Below are 18,680 nucleotides of genomic sequence, written 5' to 3'. Positions count from 1 at the left end.
AAACCATACTTTTTTTGTAAGGATAATAGGCAAGTCGATCTTTAATATGGCACAGCATGGACAACAGCATTCATTCTTGAGAGTAAAGTTGTCTGTGGGTGTGTGTGTGTGTGAGAGTACCTGCTGGGGGGTCTGTTGCTTGGCCACACTTCTCACTGATGGCACCGGACTCTCCACTGAGCAGTTAGAGTGCAGGCGCGCCGGTTCAGTGTTGGCGCTGCTGCTGCTGCGCACTGAAGCGCTGTGGGGCAGAGAGTGTGGCGTCCGAGCCCCCGCACTCCCTCCCCCGGCGCCTCGACTCTGCTGCTCCACCCTCACGATGTGGGCGGTGCCCGCCGTGCTGCTCTGCCTGGGCACGGCCACGGCCGTGGCCGCCCCGTGCTCGGGCAGCGTGTGGCGCCGCGGTGTGGAACACTCCTCGCTCTGAATGCTCCGTCTACTTCCAAACTCCTCCAGGCTGCTGTTGGATGCGACGCAGCCTTTCCCCCTGCCCCCTGCTTGGCTTCCGCTCCCGCCAAAGTCCTCCGAATTGCTTTGGCTGTTCCGGGAGCTCTCTGTACTCAGGTTTTCCGAGCTGGAGTCGTGCTGTAGTGAGTGTGTGGAGCGGTTCATGGCGTGTTGGGTGAGGTTGCTGAGGTGGTAAACAGGGTTCTGGAAGGACAAGGGCTGGAGGCTTCGTTGTTGACTCAGCGACGGAGGCAGTGGCCGGCGCACCTGGGGTGCACTCTGAGGCAGGCTGTCTCGTAACGAGGTCTTGGTGGCGTGCAGGGCTTGGTGTGGCGTGTGGGGGTTGGAGTATGGGTGGAGGCCTTGGAGTTGGGGGTTGTGGAGGTTGTGGGGGTGTCCAATGGAGACCTGAGAGCCCACTCGGGTAAGCCTCTGAGGGGCCTCGTGAAGACCCAGGGGTCCCTGGGCACTTTGGAGGGCGTGGGAGTCCTGGAGGTCCACCAGGGAGATGGAGCGACCGTTGGGGAGGAGATTCTCCCTCTCCTCCTGGTCAGAGAAGCTCATGCTGTGGGCGGAGGTCGGCTGCTGGCCCAGGAGAGGATGCTTCCCCCGCAGAAGGCCCTCTATGTTCTCCTGCACTGGTGACTTGAGGCTGCGAATTTCACTGAATCGATAACGGACACAATATATTAGGCACATAGAAGGCTCTGAGAATCCCATTTATATCTATAGGTATATATATATAGCCTACTGTGTGTACGCATATAGATGCATCCCTATCTCTGTAGGCATACATCAAACATTTACTGTTGAAGATGATTTTTTTTTGTAATGTTTTAAATATGAGGTTGATACATTTGATACTGATTAGCGTTGAGCGCTCCTCTAGCTACCTGTCAGCCGGGTCCTCGAAGATCCTCTGGAGGCCCGAAGACATGCTGCCGCTGATGTTATGGGAGGAGCTGTGGTCCTGGAAGCGCCGCAGCTGCTGCTGGATCGGGGTGGGGCTCACCAGCGAGCGAGCTATGTCTCCCAGGATACGGGGCAGAGGGCCCAGCTTGGCTACAGTGGCCTGCAGGAAGGAATTTTCACCCTGGATTGGCAGGTCGTACCGATAGGTAGCGAGGAAGGGGCCCGGGCAAGTGGCAACCACCACCATTTTGACCGATGATCCCCCCCAATGTTTTGTTGTGGTATGAGGATGGCAGAGGAGGGGTGTTGGTTGTGTGGGTTGGCATGAAGAGGCACCATAATGCATTGGTGGCAGGACAACGTAACCGTGGAGACAGAGAGTGTTGGCCAAGAAAGGGGTGGAGTGTAGGAGGGGAGGGGCAGAATAGGGAAGAAAAGAAAGATACAGAGAGGGGAGGGGAAAACATAAGGAAAAATTAGGTACGGGGAAAAATAAAAAAGACGAAAAACAACCAAACATGCCACTACACGTCAAAGCCATTGCAACCCAGGCCATGCATTGAGGGGCAAACTAAAATAGGAGGATGTTACGGAGCGAAATGCAGGGAGGTGGGTTTGAAATGAATATTTTATAGACCAGGAGCATTTGTGCAGAGGGGTGCAAAATGCAGTATAATATACATGCTGGTGAGGGCTTGCAGAAGCTCACTGGGGTACCAGGTCTAGAGGTTCAGTATGGTGTGTTGATAAGATGCGTGGGTGGCACATTTAGGCTACCTTGACGATAGCCTCTCAAAACATACTGGCGATCAACCAGAGAGAAAGGAAAAGTATCCTAGACACAGATTAAACCTGATCCCTAAAACAAATGGCACTGAAGAAAAAACTCCTTAATTCTGAATTTATCTACTTACTGTCTTTGAAAATGGTATCTACTCTTTGCCTTAACTTACCATGTCAAGCTTTTACCAAGTCAACAAATGTGGATTTAGCGAGGTTAGGTGACACATTTTAGTCCTCAAATAGATATGAAACCAACAAAACTTTAATAGTAGTCACACAAACAATACATTCACTAGTATTTAAAGAAATACATTTTCCTTGTTAAGCGTGTTGAGAGTCATCACTGCAAGACATCACCCAGCCATGCCTCTACTCATTCAGGAGAGTGAAAATGACACACCACTGGTGGCACATTTCAGGGCCTGAGCCATACATGTATTCAATCACCACAAGTTCTCTTTAAAAACCTCCAAGACTTGGTGCATACCTATACCACAGGTTGGTAACTACATATTAATTCCATCCAATATTCAACACTCCTCCAGTTTGAGGAGAGGCATAGCAGCACCCTGTGTTTGGCTTCTTACCTTGTCCAGTTGGGATACCACCTCCCAAAGCAGCGAGTGGAGAATGGAGAGCTCACGGCCCAGGTCGATGTAACCCTCAAAGCCTGGTGTGTTGGAGATGGTCTCCGGGTTGGAGATCTCTGTCAGAAACCGCATCATCCCTGCCCACTCGTGCTCCAGGAAGTCGTTCATAAAGGCCATGTACTCTTCCTTGTTGCCGAATCTTTGAAAGAGAAAAACTTTATTCACAAACCGGCTCAAGTTTTGTTTCGCTTTGACAGCTGTGGTACGACCATAGACGCAGCTTTACATGTGTCTGAATACAATTCAATACGATAATAGCAGGAACAGTAATAATAAATATTAACGCAAGGATAAAGGATAAAAAAAAAAACGCCCAACTGGAACATCACGCATTGGCGTACACATACTTGGCAAAGTTGGCAAGGTTCTGGATGACCTTGGCGATGAGCGTGAGGGTGCGTGACGTGCGGTCGTCGGGGTACTCTTGCATGAGGCTGAAGAGCGAGGGAGACATGATGGCGGGACACAGGAAGCGCAGGAAGAGCGAGGCGCTGATGAGGCGCTTGCTGATGTCCTGCTTTCCCCTCGACACACACTGCTGCTTCCACGCTGCAAACACCTCTTTGAGCTCCCGGGGGAACACGCTGATGGTAGAGCAGAGGTCGGGTTAGGGTTACGACACACAAACACGTCTGTGCATGAGAAAAGGCCGGCAATCCAACGCACATGCACTCCTACACACACACGTCAACTTGGCAGCATATTCAGACTGAGACATTTCATCCAAGTGTATTTTCTCCAAATGGACAGCAGAGGGAGATCGGAAACCATGAATTTTTTACAGAATGTCTGCCCTCCCATCTCTCCACAACCAGTCTATATGGAGTGCAGTAGCATTACTGAAAGTCCTCAGGGAAATAAATGATCTGGCTCAAGTACACTGGCAGTCACTGTGTGAAGAAGATTGGATGCTTTTCCACACAGCCTCTCGCATTTTAGATCCTCGATTATCTCAAAGATGATCTAGATGTTTCCAGCAGAGGCAGTGTGTCTCACCAGTAGGAGTTGATGATCTTGCAGAAGGCCAACTCGCAGCACATCTTCAGGTTGCTCTGGTGCTCTGGTAGCTCGCTGTTGGAACACTTGCCCGGGTCGACCTCGCAATTCTCATCCGACTCGTACAGAGCTTTGATGAACTCCCCTACAGTAGCCGGTACAGACACGAGCCAGGTTTAGACAGATGCCACAAGACTGGTTTGGATTTTACGAAGATGTGGTTCAATGCAGACGCATTTCAAATTGTTTCCAACACAGCTGTGTGTGAACGTTCTCACCAAGTGCATCGTGCAGGTACTTTTGTCCCACCAGTTTGAGGTACTCCTCGATGGCTTTAGTGGCCAGCGTGTTCTCCCTAAAGATGAGCACGTCATGGTCGGCACATCGGTCCACCTCTGACATAACCAGGTCTGTCAGGAAGTCCTGAGGGAGGAGGGGAGGAAAGAAAGGGGGGGGGGGGGGGGGTGAGAGGAGATAGGGAATATGGGGGAAGGAGAGGGGGAGGGAGGAGTAGGGGGAAAAACAGCTAATCAAAATACTACAACTGCAATGCCTGCAATAGGGACTAGATCAATCAACAACTTGAAGTTAAAATGGTTGCTAAAACTGGATGGTGGCCTAATATTTAAAGTCAATACTTGACACTGAACCCACAGGGGCAAAACAAGATGAGAGCTCCAAGGTTACAAGGTCAGCTATTGGAGGTCTGACTGGACAAAACAGACATCAGTCTAGATACAGTAACGACACAACACAACCTGCCTGAACAATATGAACAATGAAGAAGAAACTCCAAGCCTCATAAAGAGGCCTTGAGATAATCCCACGTCTTTACCTTGGCCCGTCCGGTACTCTGTAGAATATGGACCAGCGCACACGCCATCTCCTCTTTGTTCTTCACACTGATCACAGGCTCCAGCACCGAACACAGCATGGTGTAGTTATTGGTGACAAACTCCGCAAACTCCTTGTACTGCTCCATAGGGAGAATGGAGATGGTCTGGAAGCGGGATTTGATCCGTATGGAGGGCCCTCCTCCCTTGGCCTTGCTGGTGGTTGGCGTGCTAACAGGGTACCACTTCTCCACAAACTGCCTCCCCGTCACCCCTCCGATGGGGATGTTGACCAGTCCCACATAGTTGTTCTTATCTTTCTTCTTCTTCTTGTCCGCGTCCCGGTAGATGTGCACGGTGATGCTGCGCACAGCGGGCAGGCTGGAGAACTCAAAGTGCTCGCCCCAGAAGAGACAGTCCGAGCGCATCTTGCTGGTGGTGCGAGCGTAGAGCACGTCGTCCAGACAGAGCTCGCAGAAGTACTTCTTCTTGGGCGGGAGGTCCTTGGCCTCGATGATCCACAGGCGGAGGACGTTCTCCGCACGCCGACAGTTGTCCTGGGGGGGGAGAGAAATGGTAAGTAACCAAATCTAAACCTGACTTTTTTTTATTTTTTATTACATTTATTTATTTTTTCATTTCGTTCATTTTAGCAGGTGTTTTAATCCAAAGTGACGTACAAATAAGTACATATAAATACAGCAGAAGGTTAAGGATCAAAAGTTCTTAGTTCTTGGTCATTTTGGTGGTAAGAGTCAAGGAACTGTCTGTATTTACTGATCACATTGGAAAACAGATACTATAAATATGTGTCATTGTGGTTCTTTCTGTACAGGGTATAACCATACAACGATAAGATGATAAACCAACATGACAAGAACATTGGACGAGCGCTAAAATAAAACATCTTGCAACAGGAAACAGTGCTTCAACAAAAATAACAAACAAGATGTCCGAACCTTGTTGGGTTGAACCGTTCTCTTCAGGTTCTCCATCCATTTATCTCTCTCTGACGCAGACGCACAGCTGAAACACTTACTACCGCCTGAGTATGTCACCTGTGGAGCAAAGGAAAGGTGTGAGGAACTCCAACTAAGAACAATGGTGCCAACTACTCCTAGACAGATACTGTGCTACAGCAGGTACCTATACCATACTCAAGCTGGAATTGGTGTCATTATTCTAAAACTGGAGTCTGTATAGCTGTCATGAGAATGCCCTCTGGTCCAACAAAGCAGAGGAGAGTTTTTGGGGCACTACCTCGAAACAGAACTCCTGGCCCAGGATGCTGCTGTGGAGAGGTTTGATGTAAACGTCTTCCTCCATGCCAAGGTCCAGGGCTTCCACCGCACTGCCTGGGCTGAGTAGAGACTCATGGGAACTGGACTCTTTTAGCTTGGGCAGCCCTCTCGATCTGAAGGACAAGACAATGCACATGCAGGATTTGTATGGTCACAACAGAACAGCATAGATTATAGGATGGGTAAGAATTAATGAACCAGCTTCATAAGTCAGCAGAATTGTATTTCACGCTCAGGCACACTCCTCTGTTGATTTACAATACTTATTTAATTGACTCTTGACTACTCAATAAGGAACCACTTTTATCTATTATTAACTATTCACTTAAGACCAATAAAAACACCACAAAAACGTAAAAGTGTCCTGAAACACACAAAAAAGACCCACACTGCCAATAAATCTGCCAACTTAGAAACATTCCAGGAAGTAGCAATACCTACGAAAAACAACCGCAGAGGAACTTGAAGGAATCTCCCCAGAGCATTTCACCACCTCATCGCTTCCCTCTGGGAAGGCTGTTGTCCCTTCAATGCCAGCTCCTAGCTCCACGGTTCTCAGCTCTCAGTATCATCAAACCGCAACTACACTTTGTTATACTTCCCTGAACACACAAGATGTAAAAGTGAACCACCAGCAGGAAGCCGTAGTCAATGTCACCTTCCCAACAGTGCAATTTGCCTTCTGGTTCACTGGTGGTAAACAAGGTCCTGGGCTGGCCAATCCGTTGCCCCCCTCTGGAGTCTGTTTCCATGGGAAAGCCTCTACTAGGAGACAGGGCTCTAGGTAGCACAGAGTGACGGAGGTTTGCTGTTCCTGTGCTTAGCTCACAGAACCCCACTAACGGCGAGAGAACTGAAATAACATCCTTTGAAGCGTGTACCAATCCTACGCAGTACGTTTTAGTACTGTCATGTGTATGAAGGACACTGAAGCAGATTAGGTTATCACCCTTACTTACTTAGTAAGGTACTATATTATTACATCATGCACCTCCAATTAGGACATTTCGGATTAGCCCCGTCGTTGGGGGTAATAATTCATATACCGGTAAGTGAGGAAGGATTTTAGTTTTCAAAAGTCTTAGGGGGGTTGGACATATGCTCAAAAACCTGTCCATCCAAAACATATGGTGTCTTCACTAAGTCTCCAAAAGTACCTGGACAGACAGACCGTTGCAATATAAATCCATATCATTTGCATGATTTGGCTACCTAGCTGAAGTGAACTGTCAACTAGGATAGTTCATACAAAAGATGAATCAACGGCATGGGCAGCAGTAATCAGAAGAGGCACCTCAGCACAGCGTTTCAGCGAGAGAAAGAAATGCCAGCCAAATCAATAGTACATTCACTACCCATGGAAGACAGATTGTCAATTCAAAAAAGAAGCAGTCTGGAGGCTTTTTCAAATGAATATGAGTGTAACAACATTAAACTCTGAGAGGCTGCACGAGAAAGTTAATTAGAGCGAAGTACGCAGGGAATCTACCAGAAGTTCTAAGAAAAGACATTTAAGGGGTTCCAGAGAGCTGGTGAAAAAAGTCAAACAAATATTTGAACTACAAAACATTAGCAAGATGATGAAGTCTTAATGCAACCTTGCATGTCTTGAAACGCACCCAAAGAAGATAATGTGTAACCATAATTTATCCTGATGTCTCAGACACAGATATAAAGCCTAGTCTAGAACTTGGGCATCTGCACAATGAGGACACTCCAATTAAATATTTCCAGTGTAGGACCTAAATACAACACTTTACCAACAATGCATAAGAATTCAGCAGCTAGCATTCTGAATACAGTATGTTTACTGTGTAAGAAACTACAATGGATAAGTAGTCCTCCATGCACAAAACAACAGATTGACAAGGCTGCTGTTGCTGACATTGGCTAGGCCAATTATCATAATTAATCATAATCCCAGACTTCAGTGCATTACAAACCATCCTACCTCACTGGCCAAATGACATGATAATGATTTTACCATTTCATTATCAGTCTGTTACTGATGGGGTAGTGCTTCAAAGTGCTCACTGGATTCTGTAGAATATATGGGGTTTTAGCAAAGCAAGTTTGTTTATAGACCTATGGCCTTTTTATTTCTCTGTGTAGGGGTGGGAGGCACAGCAAGCTGAAAGTTGAAATGTCTTTAATAGAGCTCAAATCAAACTCTAATATATTACTGTGAAGAAGCAAGAAGAAAAGCTTAGAATGAGAAACTGCAGAACAAGAGCTTTTAAAAGGGAAAAGGACAGCATTTCTACTGAGAAAAGATGGGTATGTGAGAAATCTTAAACACATAAGGACATGTGAAAAACAACACAACTCTTGCTCAGTTTTTTCCTACCCCATCACTGATAACGCTTACACATTCACCAGCATCTAAAAATTACAAATGTATTTCGACTCAAAGTGTCACAAAAGGAAAGACTAAGTGTACAAAATGAACAAAGACAATAAAACCGCAGCAGGGCATTAAAAAAACATCACGTCAGGGACAGTTAACAAAATGACGATAGAGAACTTCCTCTGTGTTCCTTCCTACTGCAGTGGGGATGAGTGCCAACGTAATCTCTTGGCATCGGCCTCCTCGATGTGCCTCGGGCTCGCCAGCTGAATTATGTAAACCTAGATTACGGGGCTGGAGAGGACACAGATCTGCCCTCTCAATCCAGCCATGATATGGCGGATAAGGAGGGCGACGTGGCTTTATCCGGGAGCCACTGATACCCCGTAATTCCATAGTCAGTAAACAAACCTTATATGTACTTGTCATGATTGGGAATATTTTAGCTAAATTCAAATCAGAGACTGATACGATCATCAGAGCGATCTCACTTTTTCATCTTGGCCGCAGTTGTAAAGCACGTCATGAACACTTAGTACAAATTTACAATACACTTGAGTGGTCTGTGCTTTCTACCCGGGGAAGCTACTGATCTCTCTCACAAGAACTGGGCATGTCCTACAAGCCTTTAGAAAGCTAATCAAATTGTTTGTCTGGTTGCCAGCGTTGTCATGTCCACTGCATTAAGTTAGACATTGGATACTTCTAGAGGAAGAGAACTACTTACTCAGCTCATGAGCACACTAGTGGGTCTGACACAGGCTGCTTCTGGATGAAACTCAATGCCAAGTAATCTGGTGCTCTGTGGCACAGAGAGGCACACAGATGTTCAACCCACTCTGACGCTAAACTGCAGAGAGCAGTGATAACGTGACTGTCCCTTTAGACCGTTTGCAAAACATAAAAAAGGACGACAAATAATGTCGGCGTCAGAATGACATCAACACAAAAAAGAAGCTAGGACAACATCAAATGCTTCTTCGATCAATGAAAGACTCAGTGTCTCAGTTCATGCATCGTAACCCTAACCCTGCCACAACCAAAAGCCTTACTTGCCACGCTATTTCCCTGCCGCTTGTAACAGCAAGCAGCAGAGTAACCCCTACCTGAAGATCAGTGTTTTGGTTAGGTGGACGCTCCGAGCCTTCCTCAGAAGAGAGGCGGTGGCATCCATACTCCTTGAGTGCGAGTGAGCAGGGGTGAGCAGGAGAGCAAGCTAACGGCCGCCAGCCGTGATCCCTACTAGCTACCTCCTGTTAGCTCTTAAGCCTCTGAACACTACCATCAGTCCGCCGCACTCACTGGCAGGGCCACGTGGGTCACACACACACACACACACACACACACACACACACACACTGACAGATGTCAACCACAGCAGAGCATGAAAGCACGCATGTTCAGTACCAGCTGGCCTGAAATTGTGATAAGAGCATACAAAACTCTGCATCAACTGAATGAAAGATGGTGAAATATTTGTTTCTTGTTTTAACACATCCACCAGCTTCAGGTAATAGATTGGCCAGCACTTTCATGAGCTGTGTGTATTTAATGGTATTAGGTTAGCATTGTTTAGTTCATCACCAACTGACTTGACCTGCATGCTCCACACAGTCAGAGTGCATTTCTAAGTGCCCTGCTGCAGAGGCACACACTGTCCCAGTGCTTTATCTGAACAGCAGGGGATTCAGGGAGGCAGTCATAAATGCACTAGCAGTGCCCAGCAAGGGGTTGGGAATGGCGAGCCACACTCAGAAAACACCAACAACATGGAGACTGGCAGCTTGTTAACCCTGCCTGGTGACATTATCCTCTGCCTTCTCTATCCAACAATGCCCATTCACTCTCATTGAAACACCAACAGCCGACAACATGCCAAAACAGTTCCCTTTTCAGACTAGCAGACTGCAACGCAATAGATTAACAATGGATTCACATGTGCAACACACCACTGACTATCTTCTTTTAGAGAGAAGAAATACATTGTGGATTAAAGTAATACCATTATCTCCGGCTCTAACTGAGGGAGTTTATAATCCTGGATTCAAAGCAACATTTCTCAGAATAGCACTCAGGTAATGGATGCAGGGCAACATAACGTAAGGAGCGACTGGCTGCTTACTGTAAAAGGCTGGGCAGAGGAGCGGCCAACCGCCACCTCGGAAACCCTATTCGTAATGAGACCATAGGTTGGGAGCTGTCGTGTGTGTATCTCCCAGACAACACACACCCACACACACACCCACACACAGAACACAGACACACAGAACACAGACACACCCACACACAGACAAATGGTTGTCGTCATGCACGAGAACACATCAATTAGCATTGACCTAAATAGATGGAGGGAGATCTAAACCCAAATACAGGTTAAATGAACGCTTCCAAAAGAAACACGGATCCATACCAACAGAAGGACGGTGGCTTTAGGAGGAGGACAAGTGGCCTACCTGTCACTCTCCGAAGGTCGTAGGGAAGGCAGTCGGAAGCTGGTGTTGCGGTCCAGTTTGGTCTGGCTCTTTGTCCTCTTGATGGATCCTTTCAGTCGTTTGCTGAAGAAGCCCTGAAAGACATGAAGAGGAGAAGTCACCTTGGGAGGCACGTCTCGGTACTGACGACAAGCTCTGCAAGACCAGACTAGACCAGAATGAGTTGGTGTTTGTATAGGAGGGAGTGCCGTGAATGAGTGACCGATGTGTCACATAGGTCATGAACCTTCCTGTGCAACAAAAAACAACACCCTTTAACTGAGTCTAAACAACAAACACAGCCGTGTATGTTACTGTAATGCCTGTATATAGTTTATGCAATTGACTTGATATGTAGTCAACTAAAGCTGTAACTCTGAAGACATACAGTGAGGAAACAGTCAATGGTGTCAGAATTGACATCCTCTAGGATTGGCACATTCAACGTGACACAGGAATGGCTGAGTTTAGGTCAGAGAAGCCAGACAGCCATGATGAAACCTACACCAGACTTGAGTCAGAGCAAATAAACCTATCGACCTTGAAAAACCAAGTATTACTCATTTCTGAAATTAGACTCCACCACACACAAACCAAAAAGCTCAGAAACAGGGTCACAGTGCAGTAGCCTACACAGACAAAATATTAATCATACAAAAGATTACATCTACAAATATATTACCAGTACAAAGAAGGCCTCACTGCTTTCCTTCTGATGACATCAGCAAAGAGTGAAAAGAGACATACATTACCAGATAACAATAGACACATGACACCATTTTAGCTATTGTGGTAAAAACTGGGACAGAAACTGGAACATCTTGGTAGGTGCGGCTAGAGGGTCATCTTTTGTGTTCTAACCATAATGCTTACACTGCCTGCATGTTGACATAAGATACAGTAATACAACTCCTAGAGCACACTCTGACCTCTGCCTGCTGAGTGATGGAGCACTGACAAAAGGAAGCCTGTGTTACTTATTTACAGTGCGGCAGTAAACATTATGGAGTGCGCTTTACTATATTAGGTGTTACTGCTCTATGTAAAATGACTCATAGTTTGTATGATGAACATGAGATGAGCCTGAGGAATGAAGGAAGGGAGATTTCCTTGGAAAGAGTTGGTGTTTGTCTCAAGAGGTAGAACAAAAAGAGAGAATATTATACAACGTAATAACATTAGGCAAAGACTGGAGGTCCACTGGACAGAGATAGAGGGGAGGAGAAGAAATAACGAGGGATGAATTTGAGAGATAGACGGGGAGAGAGCGAGTGGGAGAGAGCGTGGGAGACAGAGCAGTAAAGAGAGGTCCGTGGAGGGGATGTCAACAGGAAGTCTTGGTCAGCTCTTCCCTCATTCTCGTTCACCTTGGCAATGTGGAGGAGGTGGGACTGAAACGGTTCAGTCTCAGTCAGAAGGAGACAGGTTCCCTCCCCCTCCAGAGTAGGTGCAGGCATGTATACAGCCTGCCTGGTCAGCACATTTACACAGTGGACAGCAGCCTTCATTCTGACTTGGACCACTACCCATAACAGACAACTGGAATGACATTGTATTCTATTGCTATGACTATCTGCCTACAGTTACAATTCTCCAGAAGTTTAATCAAGAATTCCTTTCGTGTTTAATCCAGGAACCGCCAGACAGCCATTAGTCACTATACAGTCTGATTGTTCTACCTGGAGATGTTATCTAATATTCACTGACGGAAGCAGGCTGGGCTCTATGGTGACTCAACAATGATCAATGACACGTCTTGTGGAGCAAATGAAAAGCTCAAGAGACAGGAGCACATTAGTTTCTCTCAACACATATTCCGTTTCCTAACAAAAATCTTTATGAAATGCCAAGTATATGAATGTCAGTGATGGCCCGATTCCTTGGGATATAAATATCATCAAAAGCATCTCGCTGTGAATTCCTGCAGTCCTTTGAGGCGTGCTCCCACATTGGGCTCTGATTAGTGAACTGAAGTTCTCTGAGATGGAGCATCACACACACATATATTTACTTTGTAACAACTGGAGGGAATTTGCTTCTCCTGCATCATTGTGTGGGAGAGAAAATAACCAGTGGATAATGAGAATTAGCTAGGGGAGGATGTCACAAGGTGAATGCCTTCATACCTCTCGTCAAGCTCATCTTCATGTTGAGGGAGTAACAAGAACGACAAATCAAAATGGCACCCGTCTAGTTTAAAGACCAATGGGGCATCGCAACTGAAACCAAAGTCATCAGGGAACGTCATACCAAATATTATATAGGAACACCTGTCTCAATAGTCAAATATGCATTCCACAAAACATGTGGCAGTGTATTAGTTATGGTGACTAAACCATAAAGCATCTTTGTGGCTTGAATACCTACAGGCAACTGTCTGAAGATGCTTCATAATTGCCCCGACACTTACCGGTACTCTGAACGGTGAGGAGGGAGCCTCCACTGATATGTTCTTCTCTGAACTTCCCAGACCTGAGATACTCCTTCTCCTTGGGGACCTCTCTGAAGACACTTCTGCAGATTGAGAGAGATAGCGGAAGAGAGAGAGAGAGCGAGAGAAGGAGAGAAGACCATCCATTAGACAGAACAGGGCAGGCAGCTACCAAGCCAACAAGTCAATCAATCCAACAGCTTCAAAAACTGAAGGGTGAATTATATGGACATGAGATGCGTTGGTGGTGACATTTGGAGGGAAGGGGTTTCAGAGTGATGGAATTACAAGTTGTGGAGGACAGGCTTCTCATGTTGACAGCGGTATTGAACAGTCTATTAACTCAAAACACAAAGTAGTCAGCAGAGTCTCATAAGCACACGTTAGCAAACTAAAGTAGGACCCAAAGTTATACCATGTAGCCTAGAATCCATCATCCAGGCACACGTAGCAAAATGTTAGAAAGTTCTGCTTGGGTTTACTGTATTGATAGCTAAACTTGTAACTTCAGTCATGATACAAAATATGGTAACAAACATGGCAATAGCTAAAGGTACAATATTTTTGGCACATTTTGACAATCTATTATGTCTCTCTAAGGTTGCAGATTTGTGTGTCACGGATGTGTGTGGACAGGACACTTGTTCCCCTGGTTGCAGCAATTTACTGGGTTATCATCAAAGATCTTAGTGAGAGCTATACCTTTCATGCAAATTGCATGGTTTTCTTTACTTTTTATACTACGTTTATATCACAGTTTAACAAAGAATGGTTCAATATACCATACCACCCAGTTAAGTGTGTTACTGAAACATCAGAGTACAAAGCAAGTCAGCAACAGCAGCTATAGCTTTCTTAATACCATTAGCATTGTCCTCTAGACTCTGGAAAAGTCTACTGCTCCATTTAGACCCTCTCTCACTATTGATGTTTTTAAATCATGAATCTTAATACCCACCTATTCCCCCTAGCTTGACGCTATGCAAGTACAGCAAAGTTGTCCTTGGTATAAATGTGAGTTATTTTGTATAGAACTTTGGCTAACACTGGTTGTTCTTTGTGCTATAGAAATACATTTGATTTGACTGTTCAGCCATAGAAAACATGGGCTGTAGAACACTGACTCTGCCAGGTTGGATCTGTGCCATGGTAGGTTAATTTAGAGGTGGAACCTGTCTGTCATGTGAAAAATACCCTAGAAATTCTCATCCCAGAGGCTTCCACAGCCATTTATTCAAATACAATAATGTGACAATGAAAGAAGTCATGACTTTCCAAAATGCAGAAATCCCACACCCAGTAAAGGATCTCTGGCCGATATCCAAAGACACATTGATTCCAGGCTAAATTTAGCCCTTTTCTCAAGCATTCTGAGGATAAGGCTTGTGAGACATGAATGCAGATGTTTTTACAAAAGTGGGAATAAATTATTATATTCAGCAAGAATCATGCTATATATTGCAAAGTATCTATACATTGAGAGCTATAGATCTATATTTCAATAATCACCATAGACATTCTAGAGGGATTCAAACTCTTGCCTTTAGGCCTATACTGTAATTAATTTATCTTGTTTAACTGTGGGCCATGGATGAGATACAGCATGCGATAGTCAGCGCTTATGAGAAGAAAAAAAAAGCTACTTTGCAAAGTGCTATATCAAGTTCTCTACAGCCACTGTCCTCTTGGCTTCCCTGCAGCTCTGTTGAAACGCTGCATGCATCATAATTCAGACTAGAGTGAGCCCCCAGGGGGCTAGCAAGAGATGGGGACCTTGACAAACTTAATGCACATAACCTTCCATCACTGTACATCATCAATTACAGGACACACACTACAAAGTAATGATGAATACTCAAAGATATCAAACACATCCTATGTACGATAGTATGCTGATGAGAACATCAGTTGAGAATATAGAACAGATCTGTACAGTACAGACCAGGCTCCACATATGATGCAAGCAGTAGCCTACACAGACAAACTTGAGACATTATGCCCTTTCAAGGCTGTTGCACATGATAATCACACTTTTAAAACAAGACAAGGTTATAAAGTAATTGGAGAGAAAGAGACAGAGACAGAGAGAGCCAATACCTCGATCACAGCTGTTCCCCATTATCTAAGGAGGAGATGGACAGGGTTAGCACCAGATTGGCTAAACAGAGAATGCCTTGCGCAATCAGCCAATGAGGCAAAGTTGTTCCCATTTACATGTCCATCTTCTGCAGTGCACAACCTTCCCATTGATAAGCAGAACCTTCGGGCTGAAGGAATTTGGCCCCAAAAACCTGGCATCCCACCTAAAACTGGTGTTCCATGCCTCCTTGTTCTCTTTCTCCCCTTCTCTTGCTTTCTCTATCCTTGCTCTTCTTGTCACGGTCCCCCCTCCTCTTTCTCTCTCTCCTCCAAGCAAGCTTGTCACTGCCCCCTCCCCGCTCTCTTCTCTCAGCAAGCTTTCCCACTGTTACAGAACCCCCTCTCTCTGAGTATCTTTCCTGTATCATTCACTCGGTTTTCTGTCAATCTCTCTTTTCAGCAGAAAGAGTAACCTTTAGGTAATCAGCCTCTCTCTCTCATTTTTGGCATGCTAGCGGATTGGGATTCTACCGCATTTATTCAATCAATTGCTGTAACTGCACTCCACTGTTCCCCTCAGCAGAACTGCAATTACTTACCTCTCCGGTCTCTCCTCTATAGCTCTCTCTCTCTCTGGCTCTCTCTCTCTCTTATTCTTTTCCCCTCTCTCTCGTCCACCCTCTCACTCTTCTCTACATCGCTCCTCAATCTGTATCCTTTTTCCCTTCTTCTTCTCTTCTCTATTTCACTCTCTCTCTCTTGCTCTCTCCCTCCTTTCTCTCTCTACAGAGGCGTCTGCCCGGCTACTGCAGCTGAAATGCAGCCTCACACGCTGGAGCCACAGGACACACAGGACAAATTTAGAGCCACACTTTAAGGCTAATTACTAAATAAGTTCCCCTCAGTCGACTGATGTAGGACACAACTCTGGGGGTTTTTTCCTATTACCCGAAGAGGAAGTGAAAGATGGAGAGAGAGAACAGAGCGGGAAGGGAGGGGGTGAATATAAATGATATGCTGGGAGGTAGTTGAGGGAGAGAGACACAGAGAAAGAGAAAAGAGAGAGCCATAGAGAGAAGATATATACAGGTATTGGTTAAGTGCTTGGATCTTTCACAGTTCTCAGTGAATACTCATTTACAAATGCGTCTATCTGAAGGGGCTACGATGCATTTCCAGATTACGTAGTATGAACCCCCGCCTTTATAAACTGGTGCTTGCCGCAGGTCAGTTACTGCAATTCAAAATGATCTGAGAGCCTTGCCACAAGCGTAAGTCAAACCCACTTAGGCTGGAAATAAATCAGCAACAGAACATGTGAAAAGTCAAGCACTATCAGTGTAAGATTTGGCAGGATCCCTGATACACTGCTGAAACCTAAGAGTTTATGAACTATTTATTAAGTTCCTGGGAATCTGTCCTCAAAGTAGTGAAGTAAATGGTGCAGAGCTCCTACAAAGGGGTTAGTTGAACTGTTTGTCAAGCATTCTGGTTAAACTCAGCCAATGTAACTGGAAGTCTCCATGGTGTGAGGAAATAAATATTGCAAGAAGAGCACCTATCTAAGAACATTTGGAACAACCCAATACATTCTGACAGACAAATATGCTTTGTTAACAAGTCTTTTGCAGTATAGCAACTAGCGTGGGCGTCTGAGTTCAGCAATAACCTGAGTCTGGGCTAAGTTCAATAATAGCCTGAAGTACTGCTTAATATGAATAATTAATGACCACCATCCACACTTCATATCAGATATCGCAAGCACAATAAGGTTGGTAGTGGCCAAGCTGCAAACAAGAATACTTGCAATGAAACTAATCTTACAGTTTGAAATGGACTTCTGAAAAGCAGTATTTGAAAGCAATTTCCAACACCATATGCTGGGAAATCACAAAGCGTATTTTTTTGAGATACAGTAGCCTACACTTTCTTTTCCATTAATTACATAATGCACGTATGACTCATAAAGCCACAAAGCCTAATGGCAAAGTAAGGTTTCCAATCATAGATTTATAGCTAAAGAGCACTCTCCCACTTAATTCCCCCTTTTCAATTAACTGCTCATATAAAACCTGCATAATCATTTGGCCTAATTGACACAGGCAATGATTAGACTCCCTAAAAGGGTGTTCAGACAGGAATCCATCCTATCACTTCTAATTACAGTTAAGGGCCTAATTTCTCCATGTGGCAGGCTATGCATTTGAACCCTGGTGTTATCTTTTAACAAGGTATTGATTTCAGGAATGTTTGGTGCCCTGCGCCAAATCAATTGTTTAACTGGATTTTCAGGAACGGATTCAGCAGGGGGTGAGTGTTGGCAGGACTATAGTCCCCCACCAGACTGCTTCCACTCCAAGTGCCTAAGACCCAGCTTGGAGTTGTGACCTTGACAAACTGGGCTAAATCAAAGCTGGCACAGATGGGGAGACTGACAGTCACTAGGCCAAGGGTTCCGTTGTATCAAATTAAATCCAGTTACATTTGTATTGCTCTTTCAACTGGAAATGTCAGAATGAGCTTCACAGATGACCATAGATGAGATTCAAGTTTCAGAACCACTGTATGACATGTTATATTCTATGAGTATGTAGGAGGGTAGAGAGGAACACTGGTATGTAGCCTATCCATTGCAAATCCAATGAGTCCAATAAATCTAACTAAGCCTAACCCTGAATAAAAGATCAGGACTACAACAATATTAAATTAAATTCCATTCCACCTGTTTCTACTCAAAGTTCAACACGTTTAGAGGGTAGGTCAGTTGATATTTAGTTTGACAATGGAAGAAAGCATTAGGAATATGTTTTGAAAACCATCATGTGTCTATTTACTTGTTCCATTATCCAAGTTACTCAATCGTTTATAGCACAGTACTAGCTCTATAGCCTTACACAAACCCAAACTTGTTAAAGAGACAAATTGTCTATAGGGCCTAATAGCCATTCATAACAGATTGACTACACAGGCCTATCATTCAAATAAAATGATACAGAAAACTGCAAAAACTATTGTTCGAAAAGTAGGTTAACTGACAGTCTGCTAAGAGATGCAGGGAACCGGAAAAAATTGGTTCACATATGTTCAAAACGCTAAAACAACTAAGCAATTGTCTGTCGTTTATAATGGAGACCCTATGACACTTATTTAAAAAGCTTCAGGACTCATATCACTGCGGACAAAGTGATACAAACAAGGTATTAACGCAGTTACGTTTAATGCCGCCAGTTAAATGATAACTCTAATATTAGTTCGAATGCTTTACTTCACATATAATTCACGAATGAGAACGGTGGAGAAAAAAAATGTAACAGGTTGCGCATGAAAAACTTTGTTTAGCAATGCTCGACAGCTCTTTACAAATGAGTGACCAAGTACAGGCAGTAGGCTACAGTCAATATGCAATAACCGATACGTAAAGCTTCAGAAG

General features: G+C 44.9%; 1 protein-coding gene across 4 annotated transcripts in view; it reads right to left on the bottom strand.

Annotated features, from left to right (window-relative positions):
- Positions 1-18,680, bottom strand: part of rasal2 (RAS protein activator like 2) — a 40,689-nt gene that overhangs the window by 4,404 nt on the left and 17,605 nt on the right. For 3 of the 4 annotated variants that reach the window (XM_047027233.1, XM_047027231.1, XM_047027235.1), the window contains 11 exons: positions 13,151-13,254; positions 10,723-10,835; positions 5,882-6,035; positions 5,581-5,679; positions 4,624-5,178; positions 4,067-4,211; positions 3,789-3,933; positions 3,140-3,376; positions 2,730-2,931; positions 1,341-1,540; positions 121-1,111 (listed from right to left, as the gene is read on the bottom strand). In XM_047027233.1, coding sequence (XP_046883189.1) covers positions 121-1,111; positions 1,341-1,540; positions 2,730-2,931; positions 3,140-3,376; positions 3,789-3,933; positions 4,067-4,211; positions 4,624-5,178; positions 5,581-5,679; positions 5,882-6,035; positions 10,723-10,835; positions 13,151-13,254 — 2,945 coding nt within the window. The remainder of the gene's footprint in view (positions 1-120; positions 1,112-1,340; positions 1,541-2,729; positions 2,932-3,139; positions 3,377-3,788; positions 3,934-4,066; positions 4,212-4,623; positions 5,179-5,580; positions 5,680-5,881; positions 6,036-10,722; positions 10,836-13,150; positions 13,255-18,680) is intronic. The other variant, XM_047027232.1, reaches the window with a different exon arrangement.

Source organism: Hypomesus transpacificus, chromosome 10 (genome assembly GCF_021917145.1).
Source record: "Hypomesus transpacificus isolate Combined female chromosome 10, fHypTra1, whole genome shotgun sequence".
NCBI classification, from domain to species: Eukaryota; Metazoa; Chordata; class Actinopteri; order Osmeriformes; family Osmeridae; genus Hypomesus; species Hypomesus transpacificus.
This window is presented reverse-complemented; position numbering and strand designations above follow the sequence as displayed.